At 35.3% G+C, this 25,065-nt stretch overlaps 1 protein-coding gene across 7 annotated transcripts in view; it reads right to left on the bottom strand.

Annotated features, from left to right (window-relative positions):
• The window catches only part of DPYD (dihydropyrimidine dehydrogenase), an 883,000-nt gene that overhangs the window by 539,061 nt on the left and 318,874 nt on the right, over window positions 1–25,065 (bottom strand). The window contains exon 9 of one of the 7 annotated variants that reach the window (XM_053591603.1): window positions 19,307–19,745. The exons of the other annotated variants lie outside the window; for them this stretch is intronic. Coding sequence (XP_053447578.1) covers window positions 19,684–19,745 — 62 coding nt within the window. The 3' untranslated portion in view covers window positions 19,307–19,683. Of the gene's footprint in view, window positions 1–19,306; window positions 19,746–25,065 lie in introns of those variants that run through there. 7 annotated transcript variants of the gene reach the window in all.

Consider the following 25,065-nt stretch of genomic DNA (forward strand, 5'->3'; position numbering starts at 1 on the left):
TCTCCCGTGGAGTGTAGTGGGAGGGCCTTTAATTTCTGCCCGCTTGTTCAATTGTGGGGCTCTAGAGCCGGTCCCATGGGGGAGGGGGACTCCCGTCCGCTTGGTGGTGGATTTTGTACCTTTTGTTTGCGTCCTTGTGATCACAACTTGCCTCAGCGGTGTTGATGTGCGTTCTTCAGCCTTCTCTCTTGGTGAGGCTCAAGTCCACCAGGATACTTACTAAATTCCTGTCCCTTAACTCTCCTTCTGGACGGGAGCCTTTGTTGAAAGCTGGCTTCGGTCCGCCATCTTGTCTCCCCCCTAAAATTAAATCTTAATATACATACAAGGTCTAATTAAAATACCTTTTCTAGAAAAGAAGTATTAATGTAATTTCATGTGTATGTCACAAAACTATACCTATTCCTTTGATTTGGGTACTATTTATTCAAACATGTCTTGTCCCTTGGGCCTTTTCTCTTCTTTATTTCCCTCCCTTCTATTTTTTCCATTTCTTTTTTCTCATTTGGCTTTTGCTATAAAACAATTTCCTTAAATTTTAATCCCCACATTGTGAAGTCTGGGTAGGCAAAAAACTCAAACAATTATGCCTCGGGCAAAAGGTTTTTTTTTGTTTTGTTTTTTTCTTAATGATTGGGAGTTTTTAGATGGTGTTAGGAAATTACTATTTAGGACTGTGTAAGTATAGTATATCCCAAAGTAAAGAAATCATTAATAATAAAATACTAAAAAGGAACAGTTATATTACAGAATAAATCTACCAGGCTTACAAAGAAAACAAATTTGCAACAGCCACCTGCTGTGGCGATGAGGCAGTAATCTCAACAGCAGGAAATAAAAAGGGAAGAGAGGAGAAAAATACAAAAGCACAGACATTAAAAAAGTAATTAAAACACTTATCTCCATCCACATACATAACGAAAAAAACCCTCAACCAACCACCTAAAAACATACTCTATTGAACTGCACAGCAGGAAACAGCATTAAAGCTGCCACCATAAACACACATTTTGTAGAATGAAGAAGACCCCTTTAAAAATGTAATCGCAGAAGTATTACTAATGTGTTAATCACCAGTAAATGTACCACATATTCATCGTATTGTATTAGTTACTTTCTTGAAGGTATTTTTAATTGTACTTCTTTCTCTCTATTTTTTTACTCAGATAAATTCTTAAATACAGGCACCAATAACCTTTTTTATTTGCAGTCATTCTAGTGAATTCTAAAATCATATTAGTCTGTAGAGGAAAAAACTTCTTTCTGTAATAATTTTTAATGTATCATTCTTTAGATAATGCATTTCAATGGTTTCCTTGAAAGCTAAAGAAATCTTTGCTATAACACTAGAATGAAACGAACTGAAATGCAACACAAGAGTTAGGGTCGTGGATTAAAGCTGAAATGAAAGTTAATAATCATTTTGAATTACCCAAATATGTTCTGGCCTTCACAGCCCTGCAAAATCGAACAGTACAAGCATATGGGGGCCAGAGGCAGGATTTGCGCCTGGTAACCATCTCGGCTGCTATAACGTAATTTCTATATCTATGTGCTTCTCCTCACCCTGCCTGTAAAACAAGAGAGTCGCTCAGGTCAGAATGAGATCTCACCAATGACTCTTGACCGTGTTACTTACATAGCTCATCATACTTTTAGCTACAGTTTCCTCATCTTTAAAATGAGAAGAATTATAAAATTGTATCTCCTTATAGAGCTGTTATCTATATAGGATATAGCTATATATGGCTCTATATAGGAGCATAATATGGCTCTATATTGTGGTAACAATTTAATCTTACAGGTAAAAAGGTAATTCACAAGCATAGATTTGGTCATGCTGCCCTATAATTATTTTATCTTGTGATGATATTTACGGCTTAGTGTCGTATCACTTTAATTATGCAAATTCCTCTTATACTTTGAATGATCCATTTCTATGAAAATTTATCTTATATTACTCTAAGCCAGCAGTTCTCAACCTGGGGGTCGTGACCCCTTTGTAACAATGAAAATACATCATGGCATTAGGAAGGTTGAGAACCACTGCTCTAAGCCGTTACTGTGATTTTATAAATTTTCCAAGAAAATACTTATGTCAGTAGATATTTGCAAGACATATGTTAGGCAGAAATAAAATATTAAATTACTTCAATGCTTAGATATATTTGGGATGTATTTAGAATTACTGACAAATTATTGAGCAAAAAACTTGAAGCTCGAATACTTCTATCGAAATTCAGAAAATCCCACAAGACAATCACTTTCCAAAGGCATTCTTGATGAATGCACATGGTCAGCAATTCTAGAAATATGGGACCTCAGCTGGTTTATCCACAAATAGGTAAATTATCTAGAAAGTTTTCCTGTTAGACTATTACATAATTGTGACTTTGTATAACTACGCATTTTATATATATAAAATATTTATATATATATATACATGTATATATAATATATACATATTTATATATATATATATATATAGGATCTAAACCTTTCCTTACATTGTCCAAGGAGCCTATGACTCAAAAATGGCTAAAGAATCAACATTTCTCAACTCTTAAAATTAAGTCTATTACACTGTGCCATCTCTACATGCTTTTCAAATGTGCAGACTATGGTTGTAAACGTCAAAATGCATTGTAATCATTCACACCCAACAACCACTAGACACCATAAATGAACACAAGTTTATACAAGAATTTGTAAGTCTGGTGTAAGGGAAAGCAATGGTTTTTAACATCAGGCATAACTATGTTCATATCTCTACTCCACTACTTCATACAATGTTGCATAGTCAGACTGATTTAAATTTAAAGTCTCAATCTATCTATAAAACCTGCCTTGAAGAAATATTGAGATAATATAGCTCAATAATAAGATGATTGCTTAGTGTCGTGATGGCATATGGAGCACAGTAATAATGATCTTTATGTATTTTTAACTGTTAAAAATCCTATTATTTTCATACATTTCCATTCCTTGATATGATTGCTTCTTCAATATTTAACACAATTTTAATATATGTAAAATGCCATAACACCCACCATAACAGTAAAACTATAGGCATTTTCCAAACCTTAGTCCCAATTGAAATTTCCTTAATTATTGTTAGTTAATCATATAAAACTTAGCAGTCTTGATGTATAATCATGATATATCTAGTTCTAAAATTCGCACTATATAAAAATAAGTAAAATACAGCCTAGCAAGCTCAACTTTTAGATTTGGAAACCAGTTTAATGTTTTAAGAACTGTGCTTAAGATCAGCAGGAAACAGAAATATTAAGTGTTTATTAAACTGCTTATTTGTTAATATTTACTGAATGCCTACTATGTGCCATGCAACATATTAGGTCCTGTGAACACACAGATGAATAACTTCCAGTGTAGTGGAAGGACTTGTCATCAGAAATTTAGAACAGAACAAGATATGTACTATGAGAGAGGAATGGATAGGTGATTACAGGAGCAATCACAAAGTTATCACCTGGATTAGAGACAGCACACTCAGCTGAGTCTTAGACAATGAAAGTTTCCAGTCAGAGAAAGGAAAAGAATAAGCTGCATCTACAAAGCAGGATGGGATATGTCTTTAATCTGCCAAGAACCAGAATATACTCAAGAAAGCAGCTAGGAAAGAACAGGGAACAGCAAAACTGGAACTCTGACAGGTAGACAGGGCCCAGACGGTAAAGGCCATTCACATTACACTGGGGAGTTTGGGTCTTACATTTTAGGCAATGATACAATCAGCTTTGCATATTAGCATGGATGAATTGGTGGTGCTGTGTAGACAAAAGCTTCAGGGAGGAAGAATGAAAAGAGGTAGATCATGGAAGGGGATGCTGCACAAATCCAGGTAAGAAAGAAAAACGTCCCTTGCTCTTCTCTACCTGGATTTCTAGTAACCACTGCTACCGTGGCATTGCAGGGGTGTCCACAAGCTCAGTACAAACCCCAGCTCACCCTCCTGAGGCAATATCTTCATTGACAGATAAGTAATTTAAATTATGGTGGTTTTATTAAGACAAATACAAAGAGATTATGGAATAAAATGCAAATTTTGAATGAAATTTTAATACTTCAAAGAAATTCTGTATCTCGCATTTGAAATTGCGCCTCCAGATTCCCTGGAGGTATGTTTTCATTCTCTTCTTATATTATAGCAAGTTTAACAGGAAAAATGGGGCTTATACTAAGATACTGGCGGCAGGGATATAGAAGAATAAAAATACATTCTCAAGATATTTAGGAGTTAACCCCTTAGGATTCAGTCCCTTGTTGTATGGAGTACAGGAAAAGAGCTAGGCCAAATCTGAGTTTCAACTTTAGGGTCCTCAAAACTTGTGTTACAATTTAGTAGAACAGGGGAAGATTCTAGAAGAATAATATTGCTCCATTTTGGACACATTTAATGGAGTGTGGAACAACAGACTGAAACTCGTGAGAGAAATCTGGTCTGGATAAACAGATGTGAAAATTATCAGCCAAGAGGTGGTACAGGAAGGCAGAGAGGCTGACAGGAGAATGTGTACAGTCATTGGGAGAGACGGCCAGGGAGGAGCCCAGAACCCAAGCAGCATTAAGGGAGGAAGGAGAAAAGGCGCTAAAATGGACATGGAGGCAGGACGACTCAGCTGGGAGGAGAAGTGGTAGAAGGTGGTATGCTGGATGCTAAGACAGGAGAAGGACCGGGAAACACTTTCTCGCTGTTGGTAAAAGAAAAGTAGACACAGACTTAAAAACAGAAATTTCTCCAGTATACGAACGCTGTGTACAATGTAAAGTAGAAAGAAGCAGTGTTCAGAGGAATAATTTTGATTTTAGAAATGGTCTTTCTTGATTTTTAAATATTTTTCAAGGCTTCTGGCCTACAATTAATTTTAGAAATAATTTATTGAAAGAGAACATTTAACACCGCAAAAGCAACAAAATGCCATTGCATTGATTGTAACTATGAGAATCAATTTAAACGAGGCAAATCAGACAAGGATGGGGGGAAATCCCATGGCGATGTCCATACAGGAAGGTTTTCCAGGGGTAATGCCAGGCAAAGAGGGAAAGGGAAGTCCTCCAGAGAGGGAAAACAGCAGACACCTTCCCAGGAATCACTACAGTGGGTAACATATCCCACACAGGGTGTCCCCAAAGTTGCCAGACATAGTGAAAAGGGGAAATTATAGCTAAGTGTATCTTTATTTACATAATATTCATTGCAAAAGTTTACAGAACATTTATAAAATATTCTGTACCTGTTGGCTACTTCTTTGCAAAATTTAGTAATGAATTTTTTTGTAAATATAAGGACATTTAGTTATAATTCCTCACTTTCCCCATGCATGCTACTTTCGAGCACCCTGGGGAGTGCTTTCTTAAATTAATCACTTCTCAGCCTTTGGGTAAGATCAAGTAAAGAATTAAGAATGAATTAATAACAACTACAATGCCACAATAATTAGATTCTGAGTGGACAATATAAATGGACTTAGATCATGTAATATTTCATTGATTAAAAACAATCTTTAGAAGAATTCTTATACTTTTAAAGAAACACATCAAAACTAAAAGGTTGAATGAGGGAGGAGCTGGTTTTCTACTAGGATTTGAAATCCCACAGAAGGGCACACTCATGTTCTGTTTACCCTACTACTAATTTTCTGAAGTCTGAAAGCAAAACCAAAAGACTCCTAGACATTAGAAATATAAGGCTAACTTTGCAACACCTAAGTTTGCTCTCACCTGCTAGCTACAAACTAGCTTACATTGTAGCTTACATTGCTCACCTTGAAAATGAAACTTTGCATATTCCTTCCCCTGACCTGTTCTGAAGACTACTGAATTATGAAGTACTTAGAGACATGAGCAATTTAATTAATAATAATGGAAATTATTTTAATTAATTAATTAATTTATTTATTTAGAGACAGAGTCTCACTATATTGCCCTTGGTAGAGTGCCATGGCATTACAGCTCACAGCAACCTCAAACTCTGGGGCTTAAGTGGTTCTCTTGTCTCAGCCTCCCAAGTAGCTGGGACTACAGGTGCCCACCACAACACCCGACTATTTTTTTTGTTGTTGCAGTTGTCACTGTTGTTTAGCAGGCCCAGGCCAGATTCGAACCTGCTAGCCTGGGTGTATGTGGCCAGTGCCATAACCACTAAGCTACGGGCGCCACCCTATTTTCATTTTAATTGATGCACATTACATAGGCAAATAATCCAGATTTCTTTTTTCCTACTACTGGAGGAAGAAACTCTAGTAACTCTAGTAATAGTGAAGGGTGGATTAATTAGGGAGATCAAATTGAAATTCTATGTTGGAAATTATTATAATAATATAATTTTTGGAAATTATTTACATTCTTGATGAGCTATATAATAGACACACATTCATAAATTAAATTATACTCAAAAGAACTAAGCCACTGTAATGATAGTATATAGAGCATACATCTTGACATTATCAATAAAAATTTCACGTTTTTTAAGTCCAGGTGAAATAATGAATTACGTTCCAAATGTCTTTGGTTTAATGATTTAAGAAGTCAATTATTTAATACATTTTTCCTTTTTAAGTTTCAGAATAGGTGATTTCTATTCCAATATATGGTTTCAGGGCATGTAAATATTTACATGCTTTTTAAAGAAGGCATATCTAATGCTAAGCCACTGCAGTTCTGCTTGTTTGAGCATGGAGTGTAGCGGGCCAGTACTGTGTCAACAATTAAATCTAGTTTAGTCAGTTTACAATCCAGACACAATCTATATACTTTCGAAATCCTAACTTCCTGTTTACCAGTGCATACTATAGATTATAAAGCAAAAGAGAAAGTCTTTTCACCACTGTCTTAAATGTAGGTTTAACATCATATAAGCTCAGAAACAATCAATATTATAAGGATTTACATTTGTAAATTGATTTATTACTTAAAAATATTTCCCATCTTTTTGAGTTCCACACTGGGCCCTATAGACTAAATATCTTTATGCCCATTTATAGATGAGCAAACTAAGGTTCAAGGAAGTAAAAGAAGTTTTCTAAAATCTCATAGCTAGTAAGTGGCAAAGCCAGATTTAAACCAGTTAAAAGTCTTAAATACAGTTGTTTCTTCTACCCTTCCATAAAATATATTATATGGTAGCATATAATCTTTATTGTTAGAGAGAAATAAAGGAGCCTTAACCTAGTCTGAAAATTTGGCATACATAAGGATCTGTGGCACCTTAAATTTTATAAATGTTAATACAGCAGTTTTATGCACAAGAAAGAAAAAAAAATAACACGCTGTAAAGATTAGCAGATAATTATTCACATATCATCCCACCTACGCTACATTTTCAAATGATTTTAGGTAAACTATGCCCACTTAAATTTAAATGATGTCTTGTAAAAGGATCTTCTAAGCACTATTCATTTGTTTAAAGCACAGATTTACAATGACAAACCTATCATCAATTCATTTTGATGAAAGGGTAATAATTAAAGTCTTCTTTTCTTTCTTTCACTGTAAGTCTTTTGACCTCTGTTAAATCAACGATCAAATTTTCATTCATTATTTCTCCATGAAGGATTTTTACCAGCTAAAAAAAGTATAAATCTTCATTTGTCAAATTTAAACTATGTCTGTTTCCATTGCTATCAAGGCTCATAGCTCTTATCCTTTAAAAACAGCAAAATATTGTCAAGTCACACAACCTCCCACAGCCTCAGATGACCCCTAGAATCAATAATATTTGTAACTTGTAAGTGCACGGTTACGGAGAACAGAAGGCAAGCGCTGTCCTTGTTAACCACATTGAGCTATGATACTACATCCGACTCCCTTGTGTGGCCTGTGATCAATTTTAATCTCCTGACCAAGAATAACAGAATGTAGACTCCTGTTCTGGATTCATCTTAAAAAGAGATTATAGATTTGTATGTCTGCAGTGGGAATGAAAGATTTAATTCAACTGGCATTTCAGGAAAGAATATATCTAAACTATCATTCCTCCTCATTACCCTCACTGCTTCCAGGTCCTTTATCAACAGAATTAAATACGGAAAAATGTGTACACAATGGGTTAAAAAGCAAGGCTGTCTTTGTGGACACACGATCAACTAACTAAGGAAGCAGACTCCATAGTGGTTTTACTACTACAGGATTAAAGGTGGAATCAGTTTTCGTATCTCAAATTACTTTATAAAGGTGGCAATTCTGTGCTCAACTTCTTCATGTGAAAACCCTAATTTTTAAGCAATTAAAGAATGCGTCATTTACTAAAATCATAATTAGCTGTTTCCAAAATACATTTCCAAAATCCAGTACATTGGTATATTTAAAGGGATTTAAAATGCAAATTAACTGTACAAAAGAAAAAAGACATCACAAGTTTCAGTATTAGTTTTTAATGTTTACTTGTAACTCTATCTGTGTGTTTATATACGCAGATATTATACACAAACATATATATGCACATTCACATACATACATATGATAACACATTTACACACAAGTGTGTATAAATTCTTATTGTTAGAAGTAGGCTGAATATAAGGTGTTCTAAGAGTTTACAGGGAAAATCCATGCTAGTATAATTTGGAGATTCTATAATTACTACTAAATAGCTTTGTCAATAGATCAAAAAAAAAGTCTAATTCCACATCATCACCATCGTCCAAGTGAACAGTTTTTTGAGCATTCACAATGCATCTTGTGCGCTGCAGGACAACCCACTGAGCCAGAGTCTAAGTTTGATGTCTGACTCTACTACTTCCCAGCTGTGTGATTTGGAATAAATGACTTTACCATCTTTAAAATATGTTTTTCATCTGTGACACAGGAATAAAATCCTTAGTGGCAACATCATGAAAGTTAGGGTTTTTGCAATAGTTAAATAAGATGATAAAAGCAAGCCTAGCAATGTTTGTGGTACTTAATGGTCACTAAATTGGTGTTAGCACTAGTCAATGAGTTCTGGGTCATCCAGTCAGTCTTCATGAATATTCATCAGGTCCTCCTGGCATTGCAAGGACTGTGTTAGGGAACAAAGACGAACCATGTACACTCCTTACAATCTGAACTTGTAAGTATCTTAACTTCTTCTTGAAATCAGCCTTCTCATTTGCAAAATTAAGATCCTGAAATTTATCTTGGAGGACTACGATGAGGATCAGATGAAATTAATTATGTAAAAAGCTGAATTACTGGATGGATGGTTGGAGAGATATATGCTATGCTTTAGATCAGAAAAAATAAGTCAAGAATCAGCTCAGATATTAATTGATAAGTGAAACTAAAATATCACTAGATTATAAACGTTGAAATATAACAGGTAAGAAGTTTTTACATTTGTAAAAAGTAAAATTTGTCCTGTTGCCCACAAAACAGAAATCATGGTCCAGTGAAAATGTCAAAGAAATATATATATTTCTTTCACAGGGTCTGACTTATCTTTGTTTATTAATTGTGAGACAGGTTCAAAGCTCAAAAAGCCCAAATTTGGTAAGGGCAGTCAACTTACTCTAAAACCAACAAGGTAAGTTATGTTACTATAGACGAGGAAGGTGTAACTATTTTATCATTTGATCGTAAAATACTTAATGCAGCCTTCAACAAACCAATTGGTTTGACAAGTCTCTAGAAAAAAAAAAGAGGAGGAATCATTTTGACATATTTATTTTAAGAACAATGACTCTGCCTTAGACAACAGAAGTAAATTAGTAATGAAATCTTTTTCTCTATGCAAATTTTAGCAATTAAAATTATATTTGTTGCCTTAAGCTGAATATTAATCGGATAGTTAAAACTATGGATTTGAAAAGATAGCAGCATTATAACCTTATCAGTGTGCCAATCTAATCCAATCCTGTGCCACACACACTCACAACTGGCGAGTTTTAATGAGCTGTTGGTGATAAAATCATTCATTTTTTCCCCAAACACAATGTCATGCTAAATTTAGAGGTAAAATGAGAAAGAAACCAGGACTGTGCCAGCATCTTCCGTGCAAAGAAACTGGTGAATATCAGACCCAGTGAAGTAAAAAGTAGAAAGATAAATCTAATTGCAGTGTGTTCAAGTACAAGACACCAAGAATCGAGCACAAACGCATGAGATTCAGAGTCCAGAGCTGGCATAGGGAGCAGGAAAGAGGAAAAAATACTAAAATTAAGAACAAACAAATCAGGGTTTCTTGCACATTGACTGATTCGGGGAAGATGGCATGAAACTAAAAACCATTGTTTTAGAAAAATTAAAAGTTCTACACTATTTGACAACAAAAATTGCCATAAATTTGCTAATGTAAATTAGAGGTTCTACATAAACTCTGAGCACCTAAACTCATGTGTTATCTGATGAGAGTTGTGTATGTGGGTACAAACGCATGGATCATCCATATATGCACACAAATTCACCACTGTACGTATGCAAGTCAGAGCTAGGCTTATCTGTCTGAAAATGTTCATGTGCATATGTTTTAGCAGCATTTATTATGGTATAACTTTATCAAAAAATGAGACAATTCATTGACTTATCTGGGTCCCTCTGACAGCTCATAAACCACTCGCAAGCAGCAATAGGTAAAGCTGCTTCCGGTGAAACCACCTCTCTCCCTTCTGACTTTTTTTTATCCTCACCCTCTTCTAACCTTCTTTCAGGATAGAAATGACTAAGGATCCTTGACTGCCATTATTCGAGGTGGTTTAAGACACACAGACAATTTAGAGATAAACCAACCGCCCCGTCAAGGCTACATTTTAGCCAAACACTCAAGTTGTTCACTACCAAGTTGCTCACAGCTGCAGAGCCCTTGACTGGTCTGTGTCCACGCTCTGCTGGTTATTCAATATTTGAATGTCACTTCTCAGATCTATTCAAATTAAAGCGAACATGAGGATGAGAGGCCAGGACTAGTTTTCTATGCTAACATGGCAACAACGTGAAGTGGTCAGGTGAAAGAGTATGGAGAAACAAAGACACAGATACCATACCTTTCCCTTTTCTCAAATATTTTCTCAAAATGTTTAACAACATCCCAAAGTGCCTCTAGTTTTCACTGACTCCTTGAATCCTCTTCTAACTAGTGAATATTCCCATAGCTTTATTGTGAACATGACCTTGGGGCGTGACTTTATGACTAGAAGATGCATAAATGATGCGTCAATCATCTGGCCACATGCCAAATATTTAGGGTATATCCTATTTCCACAAGTCCCCCTTATAACTGATATTTATACTAAGTGGTATTAAAAGTAGCAAGGGCAAAATAGACCAATTAAACATCGTGTTGTATTTTTAAAATTCAGCATATTGATACAATATAATAATATCTCTGTGGAATTTCATTTTACATGATAAAAGAACTAAGAAGCATCTGATCAATAAACAGAAAATCAAGTTGCATGTTCCCACTAGGTTGCTCTAACAAGGATTAATCTCAGAAATGTTGGTGCATGCCTAATGTGCTGGCTTTTAATCTTCTCACACCAGTGGGTCTAAAATACTTGCTATTAGCACTAATGTAAAAAATTAATACTTTACATATGGCTATCCACTGTACTCAAATGAAGGGGTTAATGGTAAAATAAGCCTTTAAAGATGTAAATGATCTCTCCCATGTGGCTGAAAATAGCTCAAGTGTTTGTCATTTAAAATTATTAACATATAGAAACATTATTATCTCTGCAGTTAATATGCACCTCACTGAAAATCTCATGGTCTGCGACAATTAAGAAAAGCAGCATCCTTAATGATGTTATAAAACATATATCATTTATTAAGCAGCAAACACTATCCTTAATTTTGGCTTTAATATATCTTTAATTTTAGCTTTAATGATTATATGCAAATTGTCTTCCAAAACCCCAGGACAAATCATGGCATTGCAATTGGGCTTGTTTCTTTTACCCACCCCCCTTACCCTCCAGCCTGCTCCTGTGCTGAGCAAGAGTTGTAATTTGCCTCAAGCTTTGTTTCTGTATCCTGCACTTCTCTGAAATACTAAGGCAATCAAGACCAAGGCAACACTATAGGGATGTTTTTCCATGAAGAGTCTTGTTTCCAATTTTGACATTTTCTTATTGATTATTGTAGAGTTTTAAATAACTGAGAGTAAACATTATAAACTTTCATTACTATCTTAAAATGTGATATATTAGAATAAAATGTTGAAACTAAGTTAAGCATTTTCTCCTGCCTCCCTTCTTCCCCTTTACCCCCTGATACACGTGTATTATCTGATCTTGTTAATACACATGAACAAACTTTTTGTTCTGTGTGCTCACAGAAATTAATCATGAAAATGACTAGGAAAAAGTAGGTATGTCACTAAAATCTTTAGTAAGTTCTTTATCATTATTCATCCTCTGTTAACCCAGTACTTGCAACCTATTTCATATAAGCTATTGGATAGTTTCCATCATAAAATGGTAGACAGTACTAAAAATCTGAACTACATGTTGTCTCAGTTCCTGGGGGTTTCTATCACTAAATCACTAGACCAAATAATTTTATAGATAGCAGAAATATACTGCTCACAGTACTGGAGGCTGGAAAGTCCAAGATCAAGGCCCTAGCAAATCTGATGTCTAGTGGGAGTCCCTTCCTCATAGATGGCGCCTTGTATGTGTCCTCAGATCGCAAATGAGGTAAACAGGCCCATTCGGGCCTCTTTTACATGAATATAAGGCATTAATCCCATTCATGAGAGTAGAGCCCTCACTAGACCCCACCTCTTCATACCAGCACATTGGGGTTAGGTTTTAACACATGTGTTTGTGATTAATATTTAATAATTGATGATTAATACTTAATAAATATTTTAAGTGAGGTAAATCTTTAAAGCATAAATTAAAAAATGATTATAATAGAGTGTATCAAATGGAATCCCCACAAGAAATAGATGCCACACTTAGATGACTCCAGAAGATTAGATTTACAAAGGAATAATTACGAAAGTGTGAACAAGGTATAAGAACCACAACAGGTAGTGACTTAGAGCTACAAGGATTATGTTCACTCTATGTTTAGTAAATCAAGTGTCACCTTAAACCATGTTATAGCATATGACATTCACAAGACTGAGGTGATTTCACTCATAAATTTGACAGGACAAAATCAAACACAGTTTATAAAGCCCAACTAAGCTAGAGATAAACAGTACTTCAAGGATGACTAGGCCCCAGAGTAGGCCCCCTCTGTCATTGTTGACAGAGATGAGGCCTGGATCTAGTCACTTCAATCCTGGTACCACTTCATTTTCATTAGCAATGTAATCAGTATCACGACTGCTCACCAAAATAAATCAAGTGTGCATCCTTCTCTACTCACCAAGATGCATACTTGCCAATATGTATTTTTAAATTATGTTTAAGTGTGAATATACAGGATTATGTAATGTTATAGGTGAAAGAGAATTTGGATGTCATCAAATCTTACTGTATCATTTTATTATTAAGGAAACTGTGGCCTAGAAAATTCTCAATTGCTATGTATGGTTACAATTCTTAGCTACTAACCTATAGTTAATAATAAAGTTAAGACTCAGAGATCTGATTCAAAAAAATCAATGCTCTTTCCACAATCAGAGAGCTGCCTCTTCCTTCTGCCTTATTCTAATTTTTTAAGATTGCATGCTTTCAAAAATCTGGACCAATACCTACCCTGTTTCCCCAAAAATAAGACGTCCTCTGAAAATAAGACCTACTTACAGGAAAGATAAGACGTCCCCTGAAAATAAGACCTAGCGCATCTTTGGGAGCACACCTTAATATAAGACACTGTCTTATTTTCAGGGAAACAGGGTAGTTTTGCATATATGCCTAAAGAAAACTAGTTTATACTGCTAAATATACTATTTAAATATTGATGTTAGCTATGATTCAAGCTAACACAAATTTGGAGACCTATGTAGCATTGTTCTGGTGGGTTTAAAAATAAAGGACAAAACATGATTCTCATTTACAAAAAGAAAAATTTGGCCAAGCATGGTGACTCAAACGTGCAATCCTACCATTTTGGGAGGCCAAGGTGTGAGGATCACTTGGAGTTAGTGGTTCAAAAAAGATTAGCCAGGCATGGTGGTGCACACTTGTAGTCACAGGTATTCAGGAGCCCAAGGCAAAAGGATCACTTGAGCCCAGGAGTTTCAAGGCTGCAGGGAACTATAATGACACCCTTGAACTTTAGCCTAGGTGACAGAGTGTGATTCTGTCTCAAAAAAAAAATCATAAATCCACATATCTATATGTCCAATTATTTACTGAACATCTCCCGCTGGTATTCTAGTAATACATCAAATTCAAGATGTCTAAAATTTGATTTTCTATCTTTCTTCCTAAAGGTAATCTTGTGTCTACATTCCCACTTTTTGAACAGTAACATTATCATTCATTCAGAGTCTGTTTATAAATCACTTTCTGTGATCTAGACACTGTACTGGGGGCTGAGAATTTATCCTGACGAATGGCGAGGTGATTCCTGCCTTCATGTAATATACAACAAAATAAATTTTTGGTCTGATCTATCCACCAACTATCCAGATTATCAAGTAGAAAACTAGGAAGACACCTACACACCTCCCTTTCCATCAAACCTCATTTCTGTTCAATCATCAAACCCTGACCTTTCACTTAATAATCCCTCAAATTAACCTCCTCAATCTCACCCCTGTAGGTCAGGGCCTGATCATTTCTATCCTGGCTGACAAAACAGTAACCTCCCCAACTAAACTTCCTGTTTCTATCTTTGTTGTTGTTGTTGTTGTTGGACTCATTCCTCACCATGCAGGCTGAGAAATTTTCAAAAGACTCTATAGTAGTTTACTCCTTAGCATGGGTCATAAGGCCTTTCATTATTTGAACTCTAGTCTCATCTCTCCCACCTCATGCACAATTATACTTCACTTCTGAATTTGAATTCCATCTCATCGCACCCTCCGTACAGCCTTCCTACTCATGACTCCTGCATCATGACTCTGTCTAATTAGAATGCCCACCCTCTCTCCTTTGACTGGTTACCTTTTCCTTAAGAAGCAGATCATGAGTCAATTCTTCTGAAAGATGTACAGAGCAGTGTCACCGCCTCCACCCCAAAGTGAAATGATAGATTCCTACGCCGTGTTGCTCCTCTTTACTATCCTTCCCACACAGCACTCAAGTCTTTTTTGTTGGTAGTACATTTACCCTGTACTCTAATTAATAATTTGTTATTTTTTTATATGTAAAGTCTTTAGGAACAGGTTCCTGCTTCGTTCTCTTCTGATTTTTTTCTACCTAGGACATATTAGATATTCAATAAATATCAGTCCAATGAAGAAATGGTAAATTAAGTTTTTAATTGTTGATTTTTCATTTACTTACATACTTTTCTCACCATCATAAAAGAAAGATTCCACACATGTATCAATAAATCATCCTTTTTATTAAGTATCTGAGGATTCCAGTGCAATTTTAGAATAATGAGATTGAAAATTATTCTAAGTCAAGAACATCCTTATTGAAAATATTATCTTTTTGAAACAGATAGGATTACATTCTGAGACCAGAGGGACAATCCAGAGATGCTGGATATTACCTATTGTTCACTTAATTATTCATACAAACTACTTAGATGTTTTACTACAACTAAAATTTCCAGGCATGTTGATATAATAAATCTAAGAATCACAAATATTAGAACCCATCCCTTACCCACATAGCTCAAATTACTTAAGTGCTCAGATAACTGTGATAACACAAAAAATAGAGACCTGGCTCATACCACAAAAAAAAAGAAAAAGAAAAAAAAAGAAAGAAAGAAAAATCTATCTATCCTAGGTGAATGACTTGTATAATACAAAATACAGTAATTGTAATTTTCAACTTCAATTGTTAATACTACAGAAAAGAAAGCCTGATAAATGAATATTCCACTACTGCATTAAAATTCCTAAGTTTATAAGAGCAGAGATTTGTTCTAAAATTAAAGTTATGAAAATTGTCTTTTCTTTCTTTTGCAAATGATCCACATTCCCACATATTTAGATGAGTCTAAGTATAAAGAAAAAACATATAATGCACAGATTTATAAGCCCCAAACTCTTCCTCAGAACCAGGAGGCTATGACTTCACAAAAGTCGGCTTTGAAGATGTTTATACAAAAGTACTAAATCAATTCATACTAAAATAAATTTAGTTGGCTATGGGCTACTGATATATTTTCAAAATGGTTGTAGAACACCAAGAAACAGTGGCTACATCAGACCAGTCAGCCTGTTATACTTATATTTGTGTTTGCATTAAAAAAATGATTTAGCTAGGGCAGTGCCTGTGGCTCAGTCGGTAAGGCACTGGCCCCATATACCGAGTTCAAACCCGGCCCCGGCCAAACTGCAACCAAAAAATAGCCGGGCGTTGTGGCGGGCGCCTGTAGTCCTGGCTACTTGGGAGGCTGAGGCAAGAGAATCGCTTAAGCCCAAGAGCTGGAGGTTGCTGTGAGCTAAGGCCATGGCACTCTACCGAGGGCCATAAAGTGAGACTCTGTCTCTACAAAAAAAAAAAAAAAAAAAATGATTTAGCTTAAATAAAATTAAATACACATTGGAGTTCTCAGACCTCTAGCTTTACTATAGGGTGGGCTTTGGGTTTGTTCTCCAGACTTACTGAAAAGTCCAACTATTGAGAATAAGGCCAGGGAGAGGATGAAGCATCTTCTAGGATCTAGGGAGAGCTACATGATATTTTCAGGAAGATTCTATTTGTACTGGGGCACTCTGCTGAAAGGCACTAGGTGGGAGGGCATACTTGTACCTGAGAAACAGGTTTGTTAAAACCTCATTTCTCCAAGCAAAGTATCCAAACCTGCAGCATCTTCATCCCGGAGGAGCTTGTTGTAAGTGCAGAAACTCAGACCCCACCCTGTGCCCAGCCCCACTGAATCAGAGCTCAGTGTACGTCTCTAGGTGATTCATCTGTACTTTAAAGTTTGAGAAGCACAATTAACCGTGAGTTCTCACTTTGAAATAATGAAAACAAGGAAAACATCTCAAGCTGTCTTCTCTTATAAAATGCAGTTTGCCACTTGACTCCCCAAATACGGGTTATACCAGGGTCAGATCTGATAAAGGCCTAACAACTGCACAGGAACCCAAATGGATGGAAGTTTTACAGGGTACAGGCAACCCCCTTAAGCACTGTCACCTCAATGGCATAAAAGTCCTTGGTCTGTCTTGCTTTTTGTCCCATTTTACTGAATAGGAAATGAGAACTTTGCTTTATAAAGGTTCGAGATCAGTGTCCTTTGAACTCTGCTTAGTTAGAGACCAGTCTTCTTTCATTGCAACCCATTTTGAAAAGTTACTTTTGTGAAATGATATAAATATACATCATTAGAAACATAATTGAAGAGGAAATAGCAGACATAGAAATTCATGCCCTGATATCATATGTTTTATTATTTGATTCATCAGACATGTAGTTGCTCTCTTTAGTTTCCATATAAAAAGTGTCTAAACATACTCATTGTGTGATCTTATTTCACTACAGACCAGAAACAACCAGTTCAGAAACTGGCACCAGACTGTGGCTGCATCACCAGCAGCACTGCCATAGATCACACAGATTGGAACACAGGGAGTCATGCTTCAGAAATAAATGTAAGACTGTAGGATCTGAATCCAGGCAGTCAGACTTAGAACACACTCCTTTCCACCAAGGCACCATTACTGACTCCTAAGTGGCACAACTCAGTCTGGGGCGCCAGGTTCCTGCTCACAGCCTAATGTGGGGCTTTTGTCAACTTACCAGATATAATCATAGGCAGTATAGATAGAAGATAGGATAACGGGCCATAAATATTAGAGTATGTGGTTTGGTGTCTCAGTTCTGCAACAGTAGCAAGTAATGTTGTAGAGGATGCTTTTATTCGGGTTTATTAGTTTTCATTGTCTTTACTTTGTTTATATTGGTGTGTGATATACCCTAGGCTGTAACTGGGGCAGATACTATCTATATTACAAGCTGAGTTGTTATGATTACATACTTTGATAAAATTTTATTTCACACAGATTGGTAAAATTAAAAAAAATCTAAAGTTCCATATAGTGGATTTCATTTCAAATCAACTAGGTAATTATCAAATATATCCCTCCCTTTTAGGAGTACTAGCAATGCCTAATAACATTATTCCTCCTTCAAACAATTTGTACCCAATTATATTTACGCATCTTATTTATATCAAGCTGACAACTACTAGTTTATAAACAAAATGAAATTTCTGGCTGGCAAGATAAAATATGGAGTCTGTTTGATTAGCCACTTGTGGTAATACAACAGGTTAGCTACTTGTAGTACACGTGGAATGTAACAAGTTTCTTTCCATGAAACTGGAATTAAGCATATTTTTGTACTTAATTGCTCAGACTGTCAAGTGAGAATTCTTTCAAATGTATTGCATATACAGCCCCCATCTACACTTTAATCAAAGCAAGAGAAATATTGGTTACAATGCTGAAGTCACAACTGTTGGTTCTATTTTTATGGTACGGACTATCATTAACAACCCTGCAGCTATGGTTCTTACAATTTTGAAAAATGTTGATTCTCTTCCTTGCTTGTAGTATCTGTTGTGTTTTTATCATTATCCAAACTCTGTAAGTTCATTTAGTTTCTAGGAAATCTGAAGGTAACTTTTTAAACATATTTTTAATATGGAAATATTATTTTCTGGGCTTAAAGCCTTAAAGTATTGCCAGTGGCATTTGTGCCTATACAGTTTGACAGCTTTTTCTCATGTTGAAAAATAGATTTGGGGAAGTTAAATCAAATTCAAACATCTGTGATTGCCATGACTGATCCTGAATACAAAAAAGCTGAAAGCTGTAAAAACTGTTTTTAGCCATTCTTTTTTATTTAATTTTAAAGTTAGGCAAAATCCTTTAGTATAAGTGGAAAAAAAAAAAAAACAACAAAACAACTGGAATTATTACCTTGGGTCAGCCACACTCAGATTGCAGGGAGATTTAGCTATAATCACTATTTTGAGTGATACACAGGACATGAGTCTTAAAGATCTGCCATTTATTGGTGTTTCCATACTCATTTTGATTGCATTTGCATTTATTACTATCAACATTGGGTTATTGAGAACCAATTGCCTTCTGAAAATTAGGCAAACATAGTTGCCCCAAAACATAGTCTAGGTTTCAAAAGCTTAGAATTTCAGATGTTTGGCCAGAAATCTACATTTACCTTTTGTACTATTCATGATATTATACATGTTATATAGTACGTTATGTTATGTTATGTTATGTTATGTTATGTTATGTTATGTTATGTTATGTTATGTTATGTTATGTTATGTTATTTTGAGACTTAAGTCTCACGGTGTCACCCTTCGTAGAGTACTATGGCGTCATAGCTCACAGCAACCTCAGACTCCTGGGCTCAAGTGATTCTCTTGCCTCAGCCTCTCAAGTAGCTGGGCCTACAGGTGCCTGCCACAACACCCAGCTATTTTTAGAGTTACAGTCTCACTCTTGCTCAGGTTGGTCTCGAACTTCTGAGTTCAGGCAATCTGCTCTCTTGGTCTCCCAGAGTTCTGGGATTACAGGAGTGAGCCACCACACCAGGCCTTGATCTTTTACATTTTATTAGTATACAGGTCTTCATTCTTCACAATCCCAGCAAGTGGAGGTCCAATCTTCTTATTCTTCCTTCATGCTTCTCTTCCCATCTGACAGTTTTCTTCAGCATTTTCTAGTTCCATTTGGATTATTACTTTAATTAAAAAAAACATTTTGTACCTGGAGTGAACTACAGCTTTATTTAATAATTGGATAATTATATAATGCTTTCATCCTATTAAAAGATTTTATCATAAAGTAAAAAGAAGCTTATCTAGCATTCATTACAACTCAGCTATTTAATAATTAGCACATCTGTACATATACAAGTCTGTCTCATTTTATACTGATGACCATGGCAGCACTTAAAAAAGCTGCACAGTCTTTTGAATACCAGAAGAAACAAATTTGATTGAGTATAATAAAAACATTTACTATTTTAGAAATCTATCGATACCATAAAAATTGAGTACCTAGTATAAATTCATCATTATTCTAGGTCTTTTTAAGAGTACAGAAATACGCTAAACATGTGACTTTATATTTTATTTTAAATGTAATGGGTTAGAATGGGGGTACATGTTAACTTCTAATACTTCTCTACATGAACAACAGAATTCAACAATTAAATGAATAGATTGTGGGTCATAGGAGTCTTTTTTTTTTAATGTTGGAGTGGGAAGTCATAGGTAAATAAAGGGAAAAGGCTAGAATTGAGGCCACAATGAGTTATGTGTTAATGAATTACAGTTGGAGAAATCAATGTATCAGTATATACTCATATTTAGGTTAATATAGAGATAGTCAAAGAATATTTATAGAGGTAGTTATAAGCATAGGTTAGTATACCCACACATATTTCCTTATTTGTCAGATGACTGGGCAAGCAATAACACCCCAGTAGCCATGAGTACACTTAACTCCCAGATCTTGGTTTCTAATACCATTATCCAACAACAGGAATCAGGAATCCTTGGGAAACAGCTAATTCTAAGACTGGAGAAGGAAATGTATCAGAGGAGCATAGAGCATCTTATAGTTCCAGAAACTAAGTGATCAAATGTCCATACACATACATAAGTACACAAAAATGATGGTGCTATATTAAAGGGAGATAGAAATCCACTAAAAGAACTCCTGATAGCCATGTCTGAACACAATAAAGTAATATTAGATTACAGCCCAAAGTATAAAGTAAATATCCATGAGTCCATTGTTATGTAAATAAATGACTTAATAAACAAGTGGACAGAATAGATAATTCTCTATGCAGAAAAATTTAAAATAATTTATGTAGCTACCGTGCTTCCCAGGAAGTGGAACACAACTCCTGACTCATTAAGTGTAGCCTATACACTTACAGTGACTTTATTCCAAAGAGTGAGTACAATATGAAGGGTCAAAAAGAGTAATTTTACAGTGGAGAAACCAGACACACACTACATTAGACAGCTGAGAGCTGCTAACAACAATCAGGAGAAAGCATATTGGTAGTAAGTACTTCTGGTATACTGTGATTAAAATGACACTTACCTTCTGTCATCCTCCACCTAAAAACCCATAACCCATTCTAATCATGTGAAAAACATCATATATATCTCAAGTGGAAGACATTCTGAAAAACATCTGACTAGTAATCATGAAAATATCAAGGACATCAAAAAGAAGATAAGCCCATAGCTCAGTGAGTAGAACGCCAGCCACATACACTGAGACTGGTGGGCTGGCGGGTTTGAGCCCAGCCCCGGCCTGCTTAACAGCAATGACAATTGCAACCAAAAAATAGCTGGGCATTGTGGCAGGTGCCCATAGTCCCAGCTACTTGGGAGACTTCAGTAAGAGAATTGCTTAAGCCCAAGAATTTGAGGTTGCTGTGAGCTGTGACATCACAGCACTCTACCAAGAGCGACATAGTGAGGCTTTGTCTGCCACCCTTCCCCCAAAAAAAGAAAAAAGAAGAAGAAGAAGATAAACCTAAAAACCCACCACAAATAAGAAAAGTGTAAGTAGATATGACCACTAATTGTAGTTTGGGATCCTGGAACAGAAAAAGGACACTAGAAAAAACTAAGGTCATCTAAAATATGGACTTTACTTAATAATAAAATATCAATATTTCTTCTTTAATTATAACAAGTGTACTATACAAGGGTAAGTGTGAACTCTATCTCAATTATGTAGTATCTTGGCAGTAACTCTGTAAATTTAAAACTGTAACAAAATAAAACATTTATTTAAAAATATACTTGAGGAGAAAAGACTAAGTTGTATGAAGTATGTGTTACAATACAAAAATGTATATAATTTACATTTGTAAAATGAATAAAGATATTACTTTATAAAAAATAAAGTGGTGAAAGTGAAGAAGAAAGGCAGGCAAACAAAATCTGGAGAAATCAGATAAAGTTTTCATAAAAAAGAATTAGGAGAGGGCAGCACCTGTGGCTCAAAGGAGTATGGCCACGGCCCCATATGCCAGAGGTGGCGGGTTCAAGCCCATCCCTGGCCAAAAACTGCAAAAAAAAAAAACAATAATAATAATAATAAATAAAATAAAAAGAATTAGGAGAACTTAGATTTGCATAAGTGAAGTTGAGAGGGAAAGATCATGTCAGTGAAGGACAAATCATAAGCAAAGACTTCAGGTAAATATGACTTAAAATCACTTCCCAAGATAGTGAATATGAGATGGGCCATTCTGGTTTTCATCAAGTGAGGCTAGGTTGAGCTTGAGTGGAGTTAATCCATGGGCATTGGTAGTGACCAGTGAAGCAAAGGAACACACTCAAGAATCAGAACCATGAAGCAGAGAGGTAAAAATTAGGTGCAAATTAAGGAAAGATCTCCAAAAGTCAAGCAAGATGGAGAAAGCAGACTCTGAACAGCAAATGAGAGTCAAATGACTTTGTTCTATAGAGGGAAAAACACATGATCTCATTCTTAAGACTAGCAAGCTCTTAAAGGTGGTCTTCCAGAGTAAAATATGTTCAGTGTAGAGTGAAGATCATTCGCTGCAGAATAATGGGAAATAAATTTGGACCCACAGTGTTCCATTGCTATCAAATTCTCAAAGACTCAGCCATAGGCGACAGAAGGATTTTGATGAAGGGGTTTTGATCAAAGCCATAATATAATGAACAGAATTACTGACTAATATGATGCACACAGATTCAATGCAATTTCTATCAAAATTACAACATTTGTTTTCATAAATATGGAAAAAAGTTCCCCAGCCTTCATATGGAACCATAAAAAAAAAAAAATTAAAAAAAAATGCCAGGGGAATTAGGAGCAGAAGGAGAACAGCTGGCGGTATCACACAACCTGATTTAAATTATACTACAAAGCAACAGTAATTAAAACAGCATGATATTGGAAAAAAGATAAACTTGACATATTAACCAAGAGAACAGAATAGCGAGCGCCAAAATGAACCCATGCATACAATACATATATGTACACAGTCAGATAATTTTCAACAAAAGTGACAAAAATATGTAATGCGAAAACACGTCTCTTCAATAAATGGTGCTGGGAAAACTAAATTTCCACATGCAGAAGAATGAAATTGGGCTCTCATCTCACATCACATACAAAAATTAACTTAAAATGGTCTAACTACTTGAATATAAGACCAGAAACTCTAAAACTAGTATAAGAAAATATAGGTGAAAAACTACATAACACTGGTTTGAGCAGTGATTTTTTGAATGTGATCCCCAAATCTTAGGCAAGAAAAACAAAAATAAATAATTTCCATCAAACTAAAAAGTTTCTTCACAGTAAAGGAAACAATTAACTGTATGTAGAGAGAACTTATTGACTGGGAAAAATATTTTTAAGGCATATATCCAATAAGGAGTTAATATCCAAAATATATAACCCCAAACAATTCAATGGCAAAAATAAATAAATAAATAAATAAATAAATAAATAAATAAATAAATAAAAATGAGCAAGAATCTTGAGTAGACATTTCTCAAAAGAAGACTTACAAATAGTCTAGAATATATGAAAATATGCTCAACATTGTCAATCATTGGAGAAATGCCAATTAAAACCACAATGAGGTGTCATACCTGTCAAAATGGCTTTTATCAAAAAGAGGAAAGATAATAAATGTTAGTGAGGATGGGGAGAAAAGAGAAAATATCCTATGGATTAGGATGTAAATTAGTACAGGTTTTATGGAAAAAAGTGTGGAGCCTCTTTTAAAACCTAAGAATAGAATGATCATATGATCCAGAAATCCCACTTCTGGGGATTTACCCAGAAGGTGTGAAATCAGTTGGTGGGAGACGTATTTGCCCTTCAACTCTACTATAGCACTGTCCACAACAGCCAAGTTATGCAATCAACCTAAGAGTCACCAACAGCAGAATGACCAAAGAAAATGTGCTATCTGTATAAAATGGAATACTATTTGGCCTAAAAAAGGAAAAAAATTCTGTCATTTGTGACTACATGAATGGAATTGTAGAACATTATGGTAGGTGAAATATATCAGCCACAGAAAAACAAATACTGTAAGTTCTCACATATATGTGGAAAACAAGCAAACTCATAAAAGCAGAGAGTAGAATAATGGTTACAGAGGGAGGTGATGGTCAAAGGGTATGAAGTCTTAGTTAGAAAGGATGATTATGTTTTTTATATGCTTTTTATCTCTTGATTTTTCAGTTCTACTGTACAACATGGTGACTATGAATAATACGATATTGTACATTTCAAAAGGGCATACATTACATATATACATCTTTTTATTTCAAAATACTAAAAGAATGCAAATGCTTTTGATACATGGCTTGAGTCCAGGCTATAAATGCGCCCACCCCCCCAGACAGTATTTACTGTGCCCTTTAGTGGGTTCTTGCCCTGCCCCTCTCCTTCCATCGCCTACTGGATCACCAAAGATTCCACTACTCTCTACACACCTGTGTGCCCATAGGTCGGTTCCAATTTACTAGTGAGTACATGTGGGGTTTGTTTCTTCATTCTTGAGATACTTCACTTAGTGAATAAATTTTAAGTGTTCTCATCACAAAAGCATTTGAGACAATGGGTATTCTAAATAGCTAGATTTAAGATTCTGATCATATTCATAAATTATAACATCACTTTTTACCCTCAAATTTAAACAATTATAACCTGTAAATTCACAATGAAAATTTATTAGGGAAAATTGAGAAAGACAATTCTAGTTCAAATCATAAAAACCATTGAGAAAGGCAATTCTAGCTGTAAGGGTAAAATGAAGAAAGGGGCTGAGGTGTATTCCTGAAAATTCACATATTGAAGTACTAACCCGATGTACCTCAGAATGTAATTGTATTTGGACAGAGGACCTTTACCGAGGTAATTAAATCAAAATGATGGTCATTAGGGTGGCCCTAATCTAATATGGCTGGTGTCCTGAGAGGAGGAAGTTAGGACCCAACACGTACAGACAGTATGAAAACACAGGGAGAATACTG

Source organism: Nycticebus coucang, chromosome 5 (assembly GCF_027406575.1).
Source record: "Nycticebus coucang isolate mNycCou1 chromosome 5, mNycCou1.pri, whole genome shotgun sequence".
Lineage (NCBI taxonomy): Eukaryota > Metazoa > Chordata > Mammalia > Primates > Lorisidae > Nycticebus > Nycticebus coucang.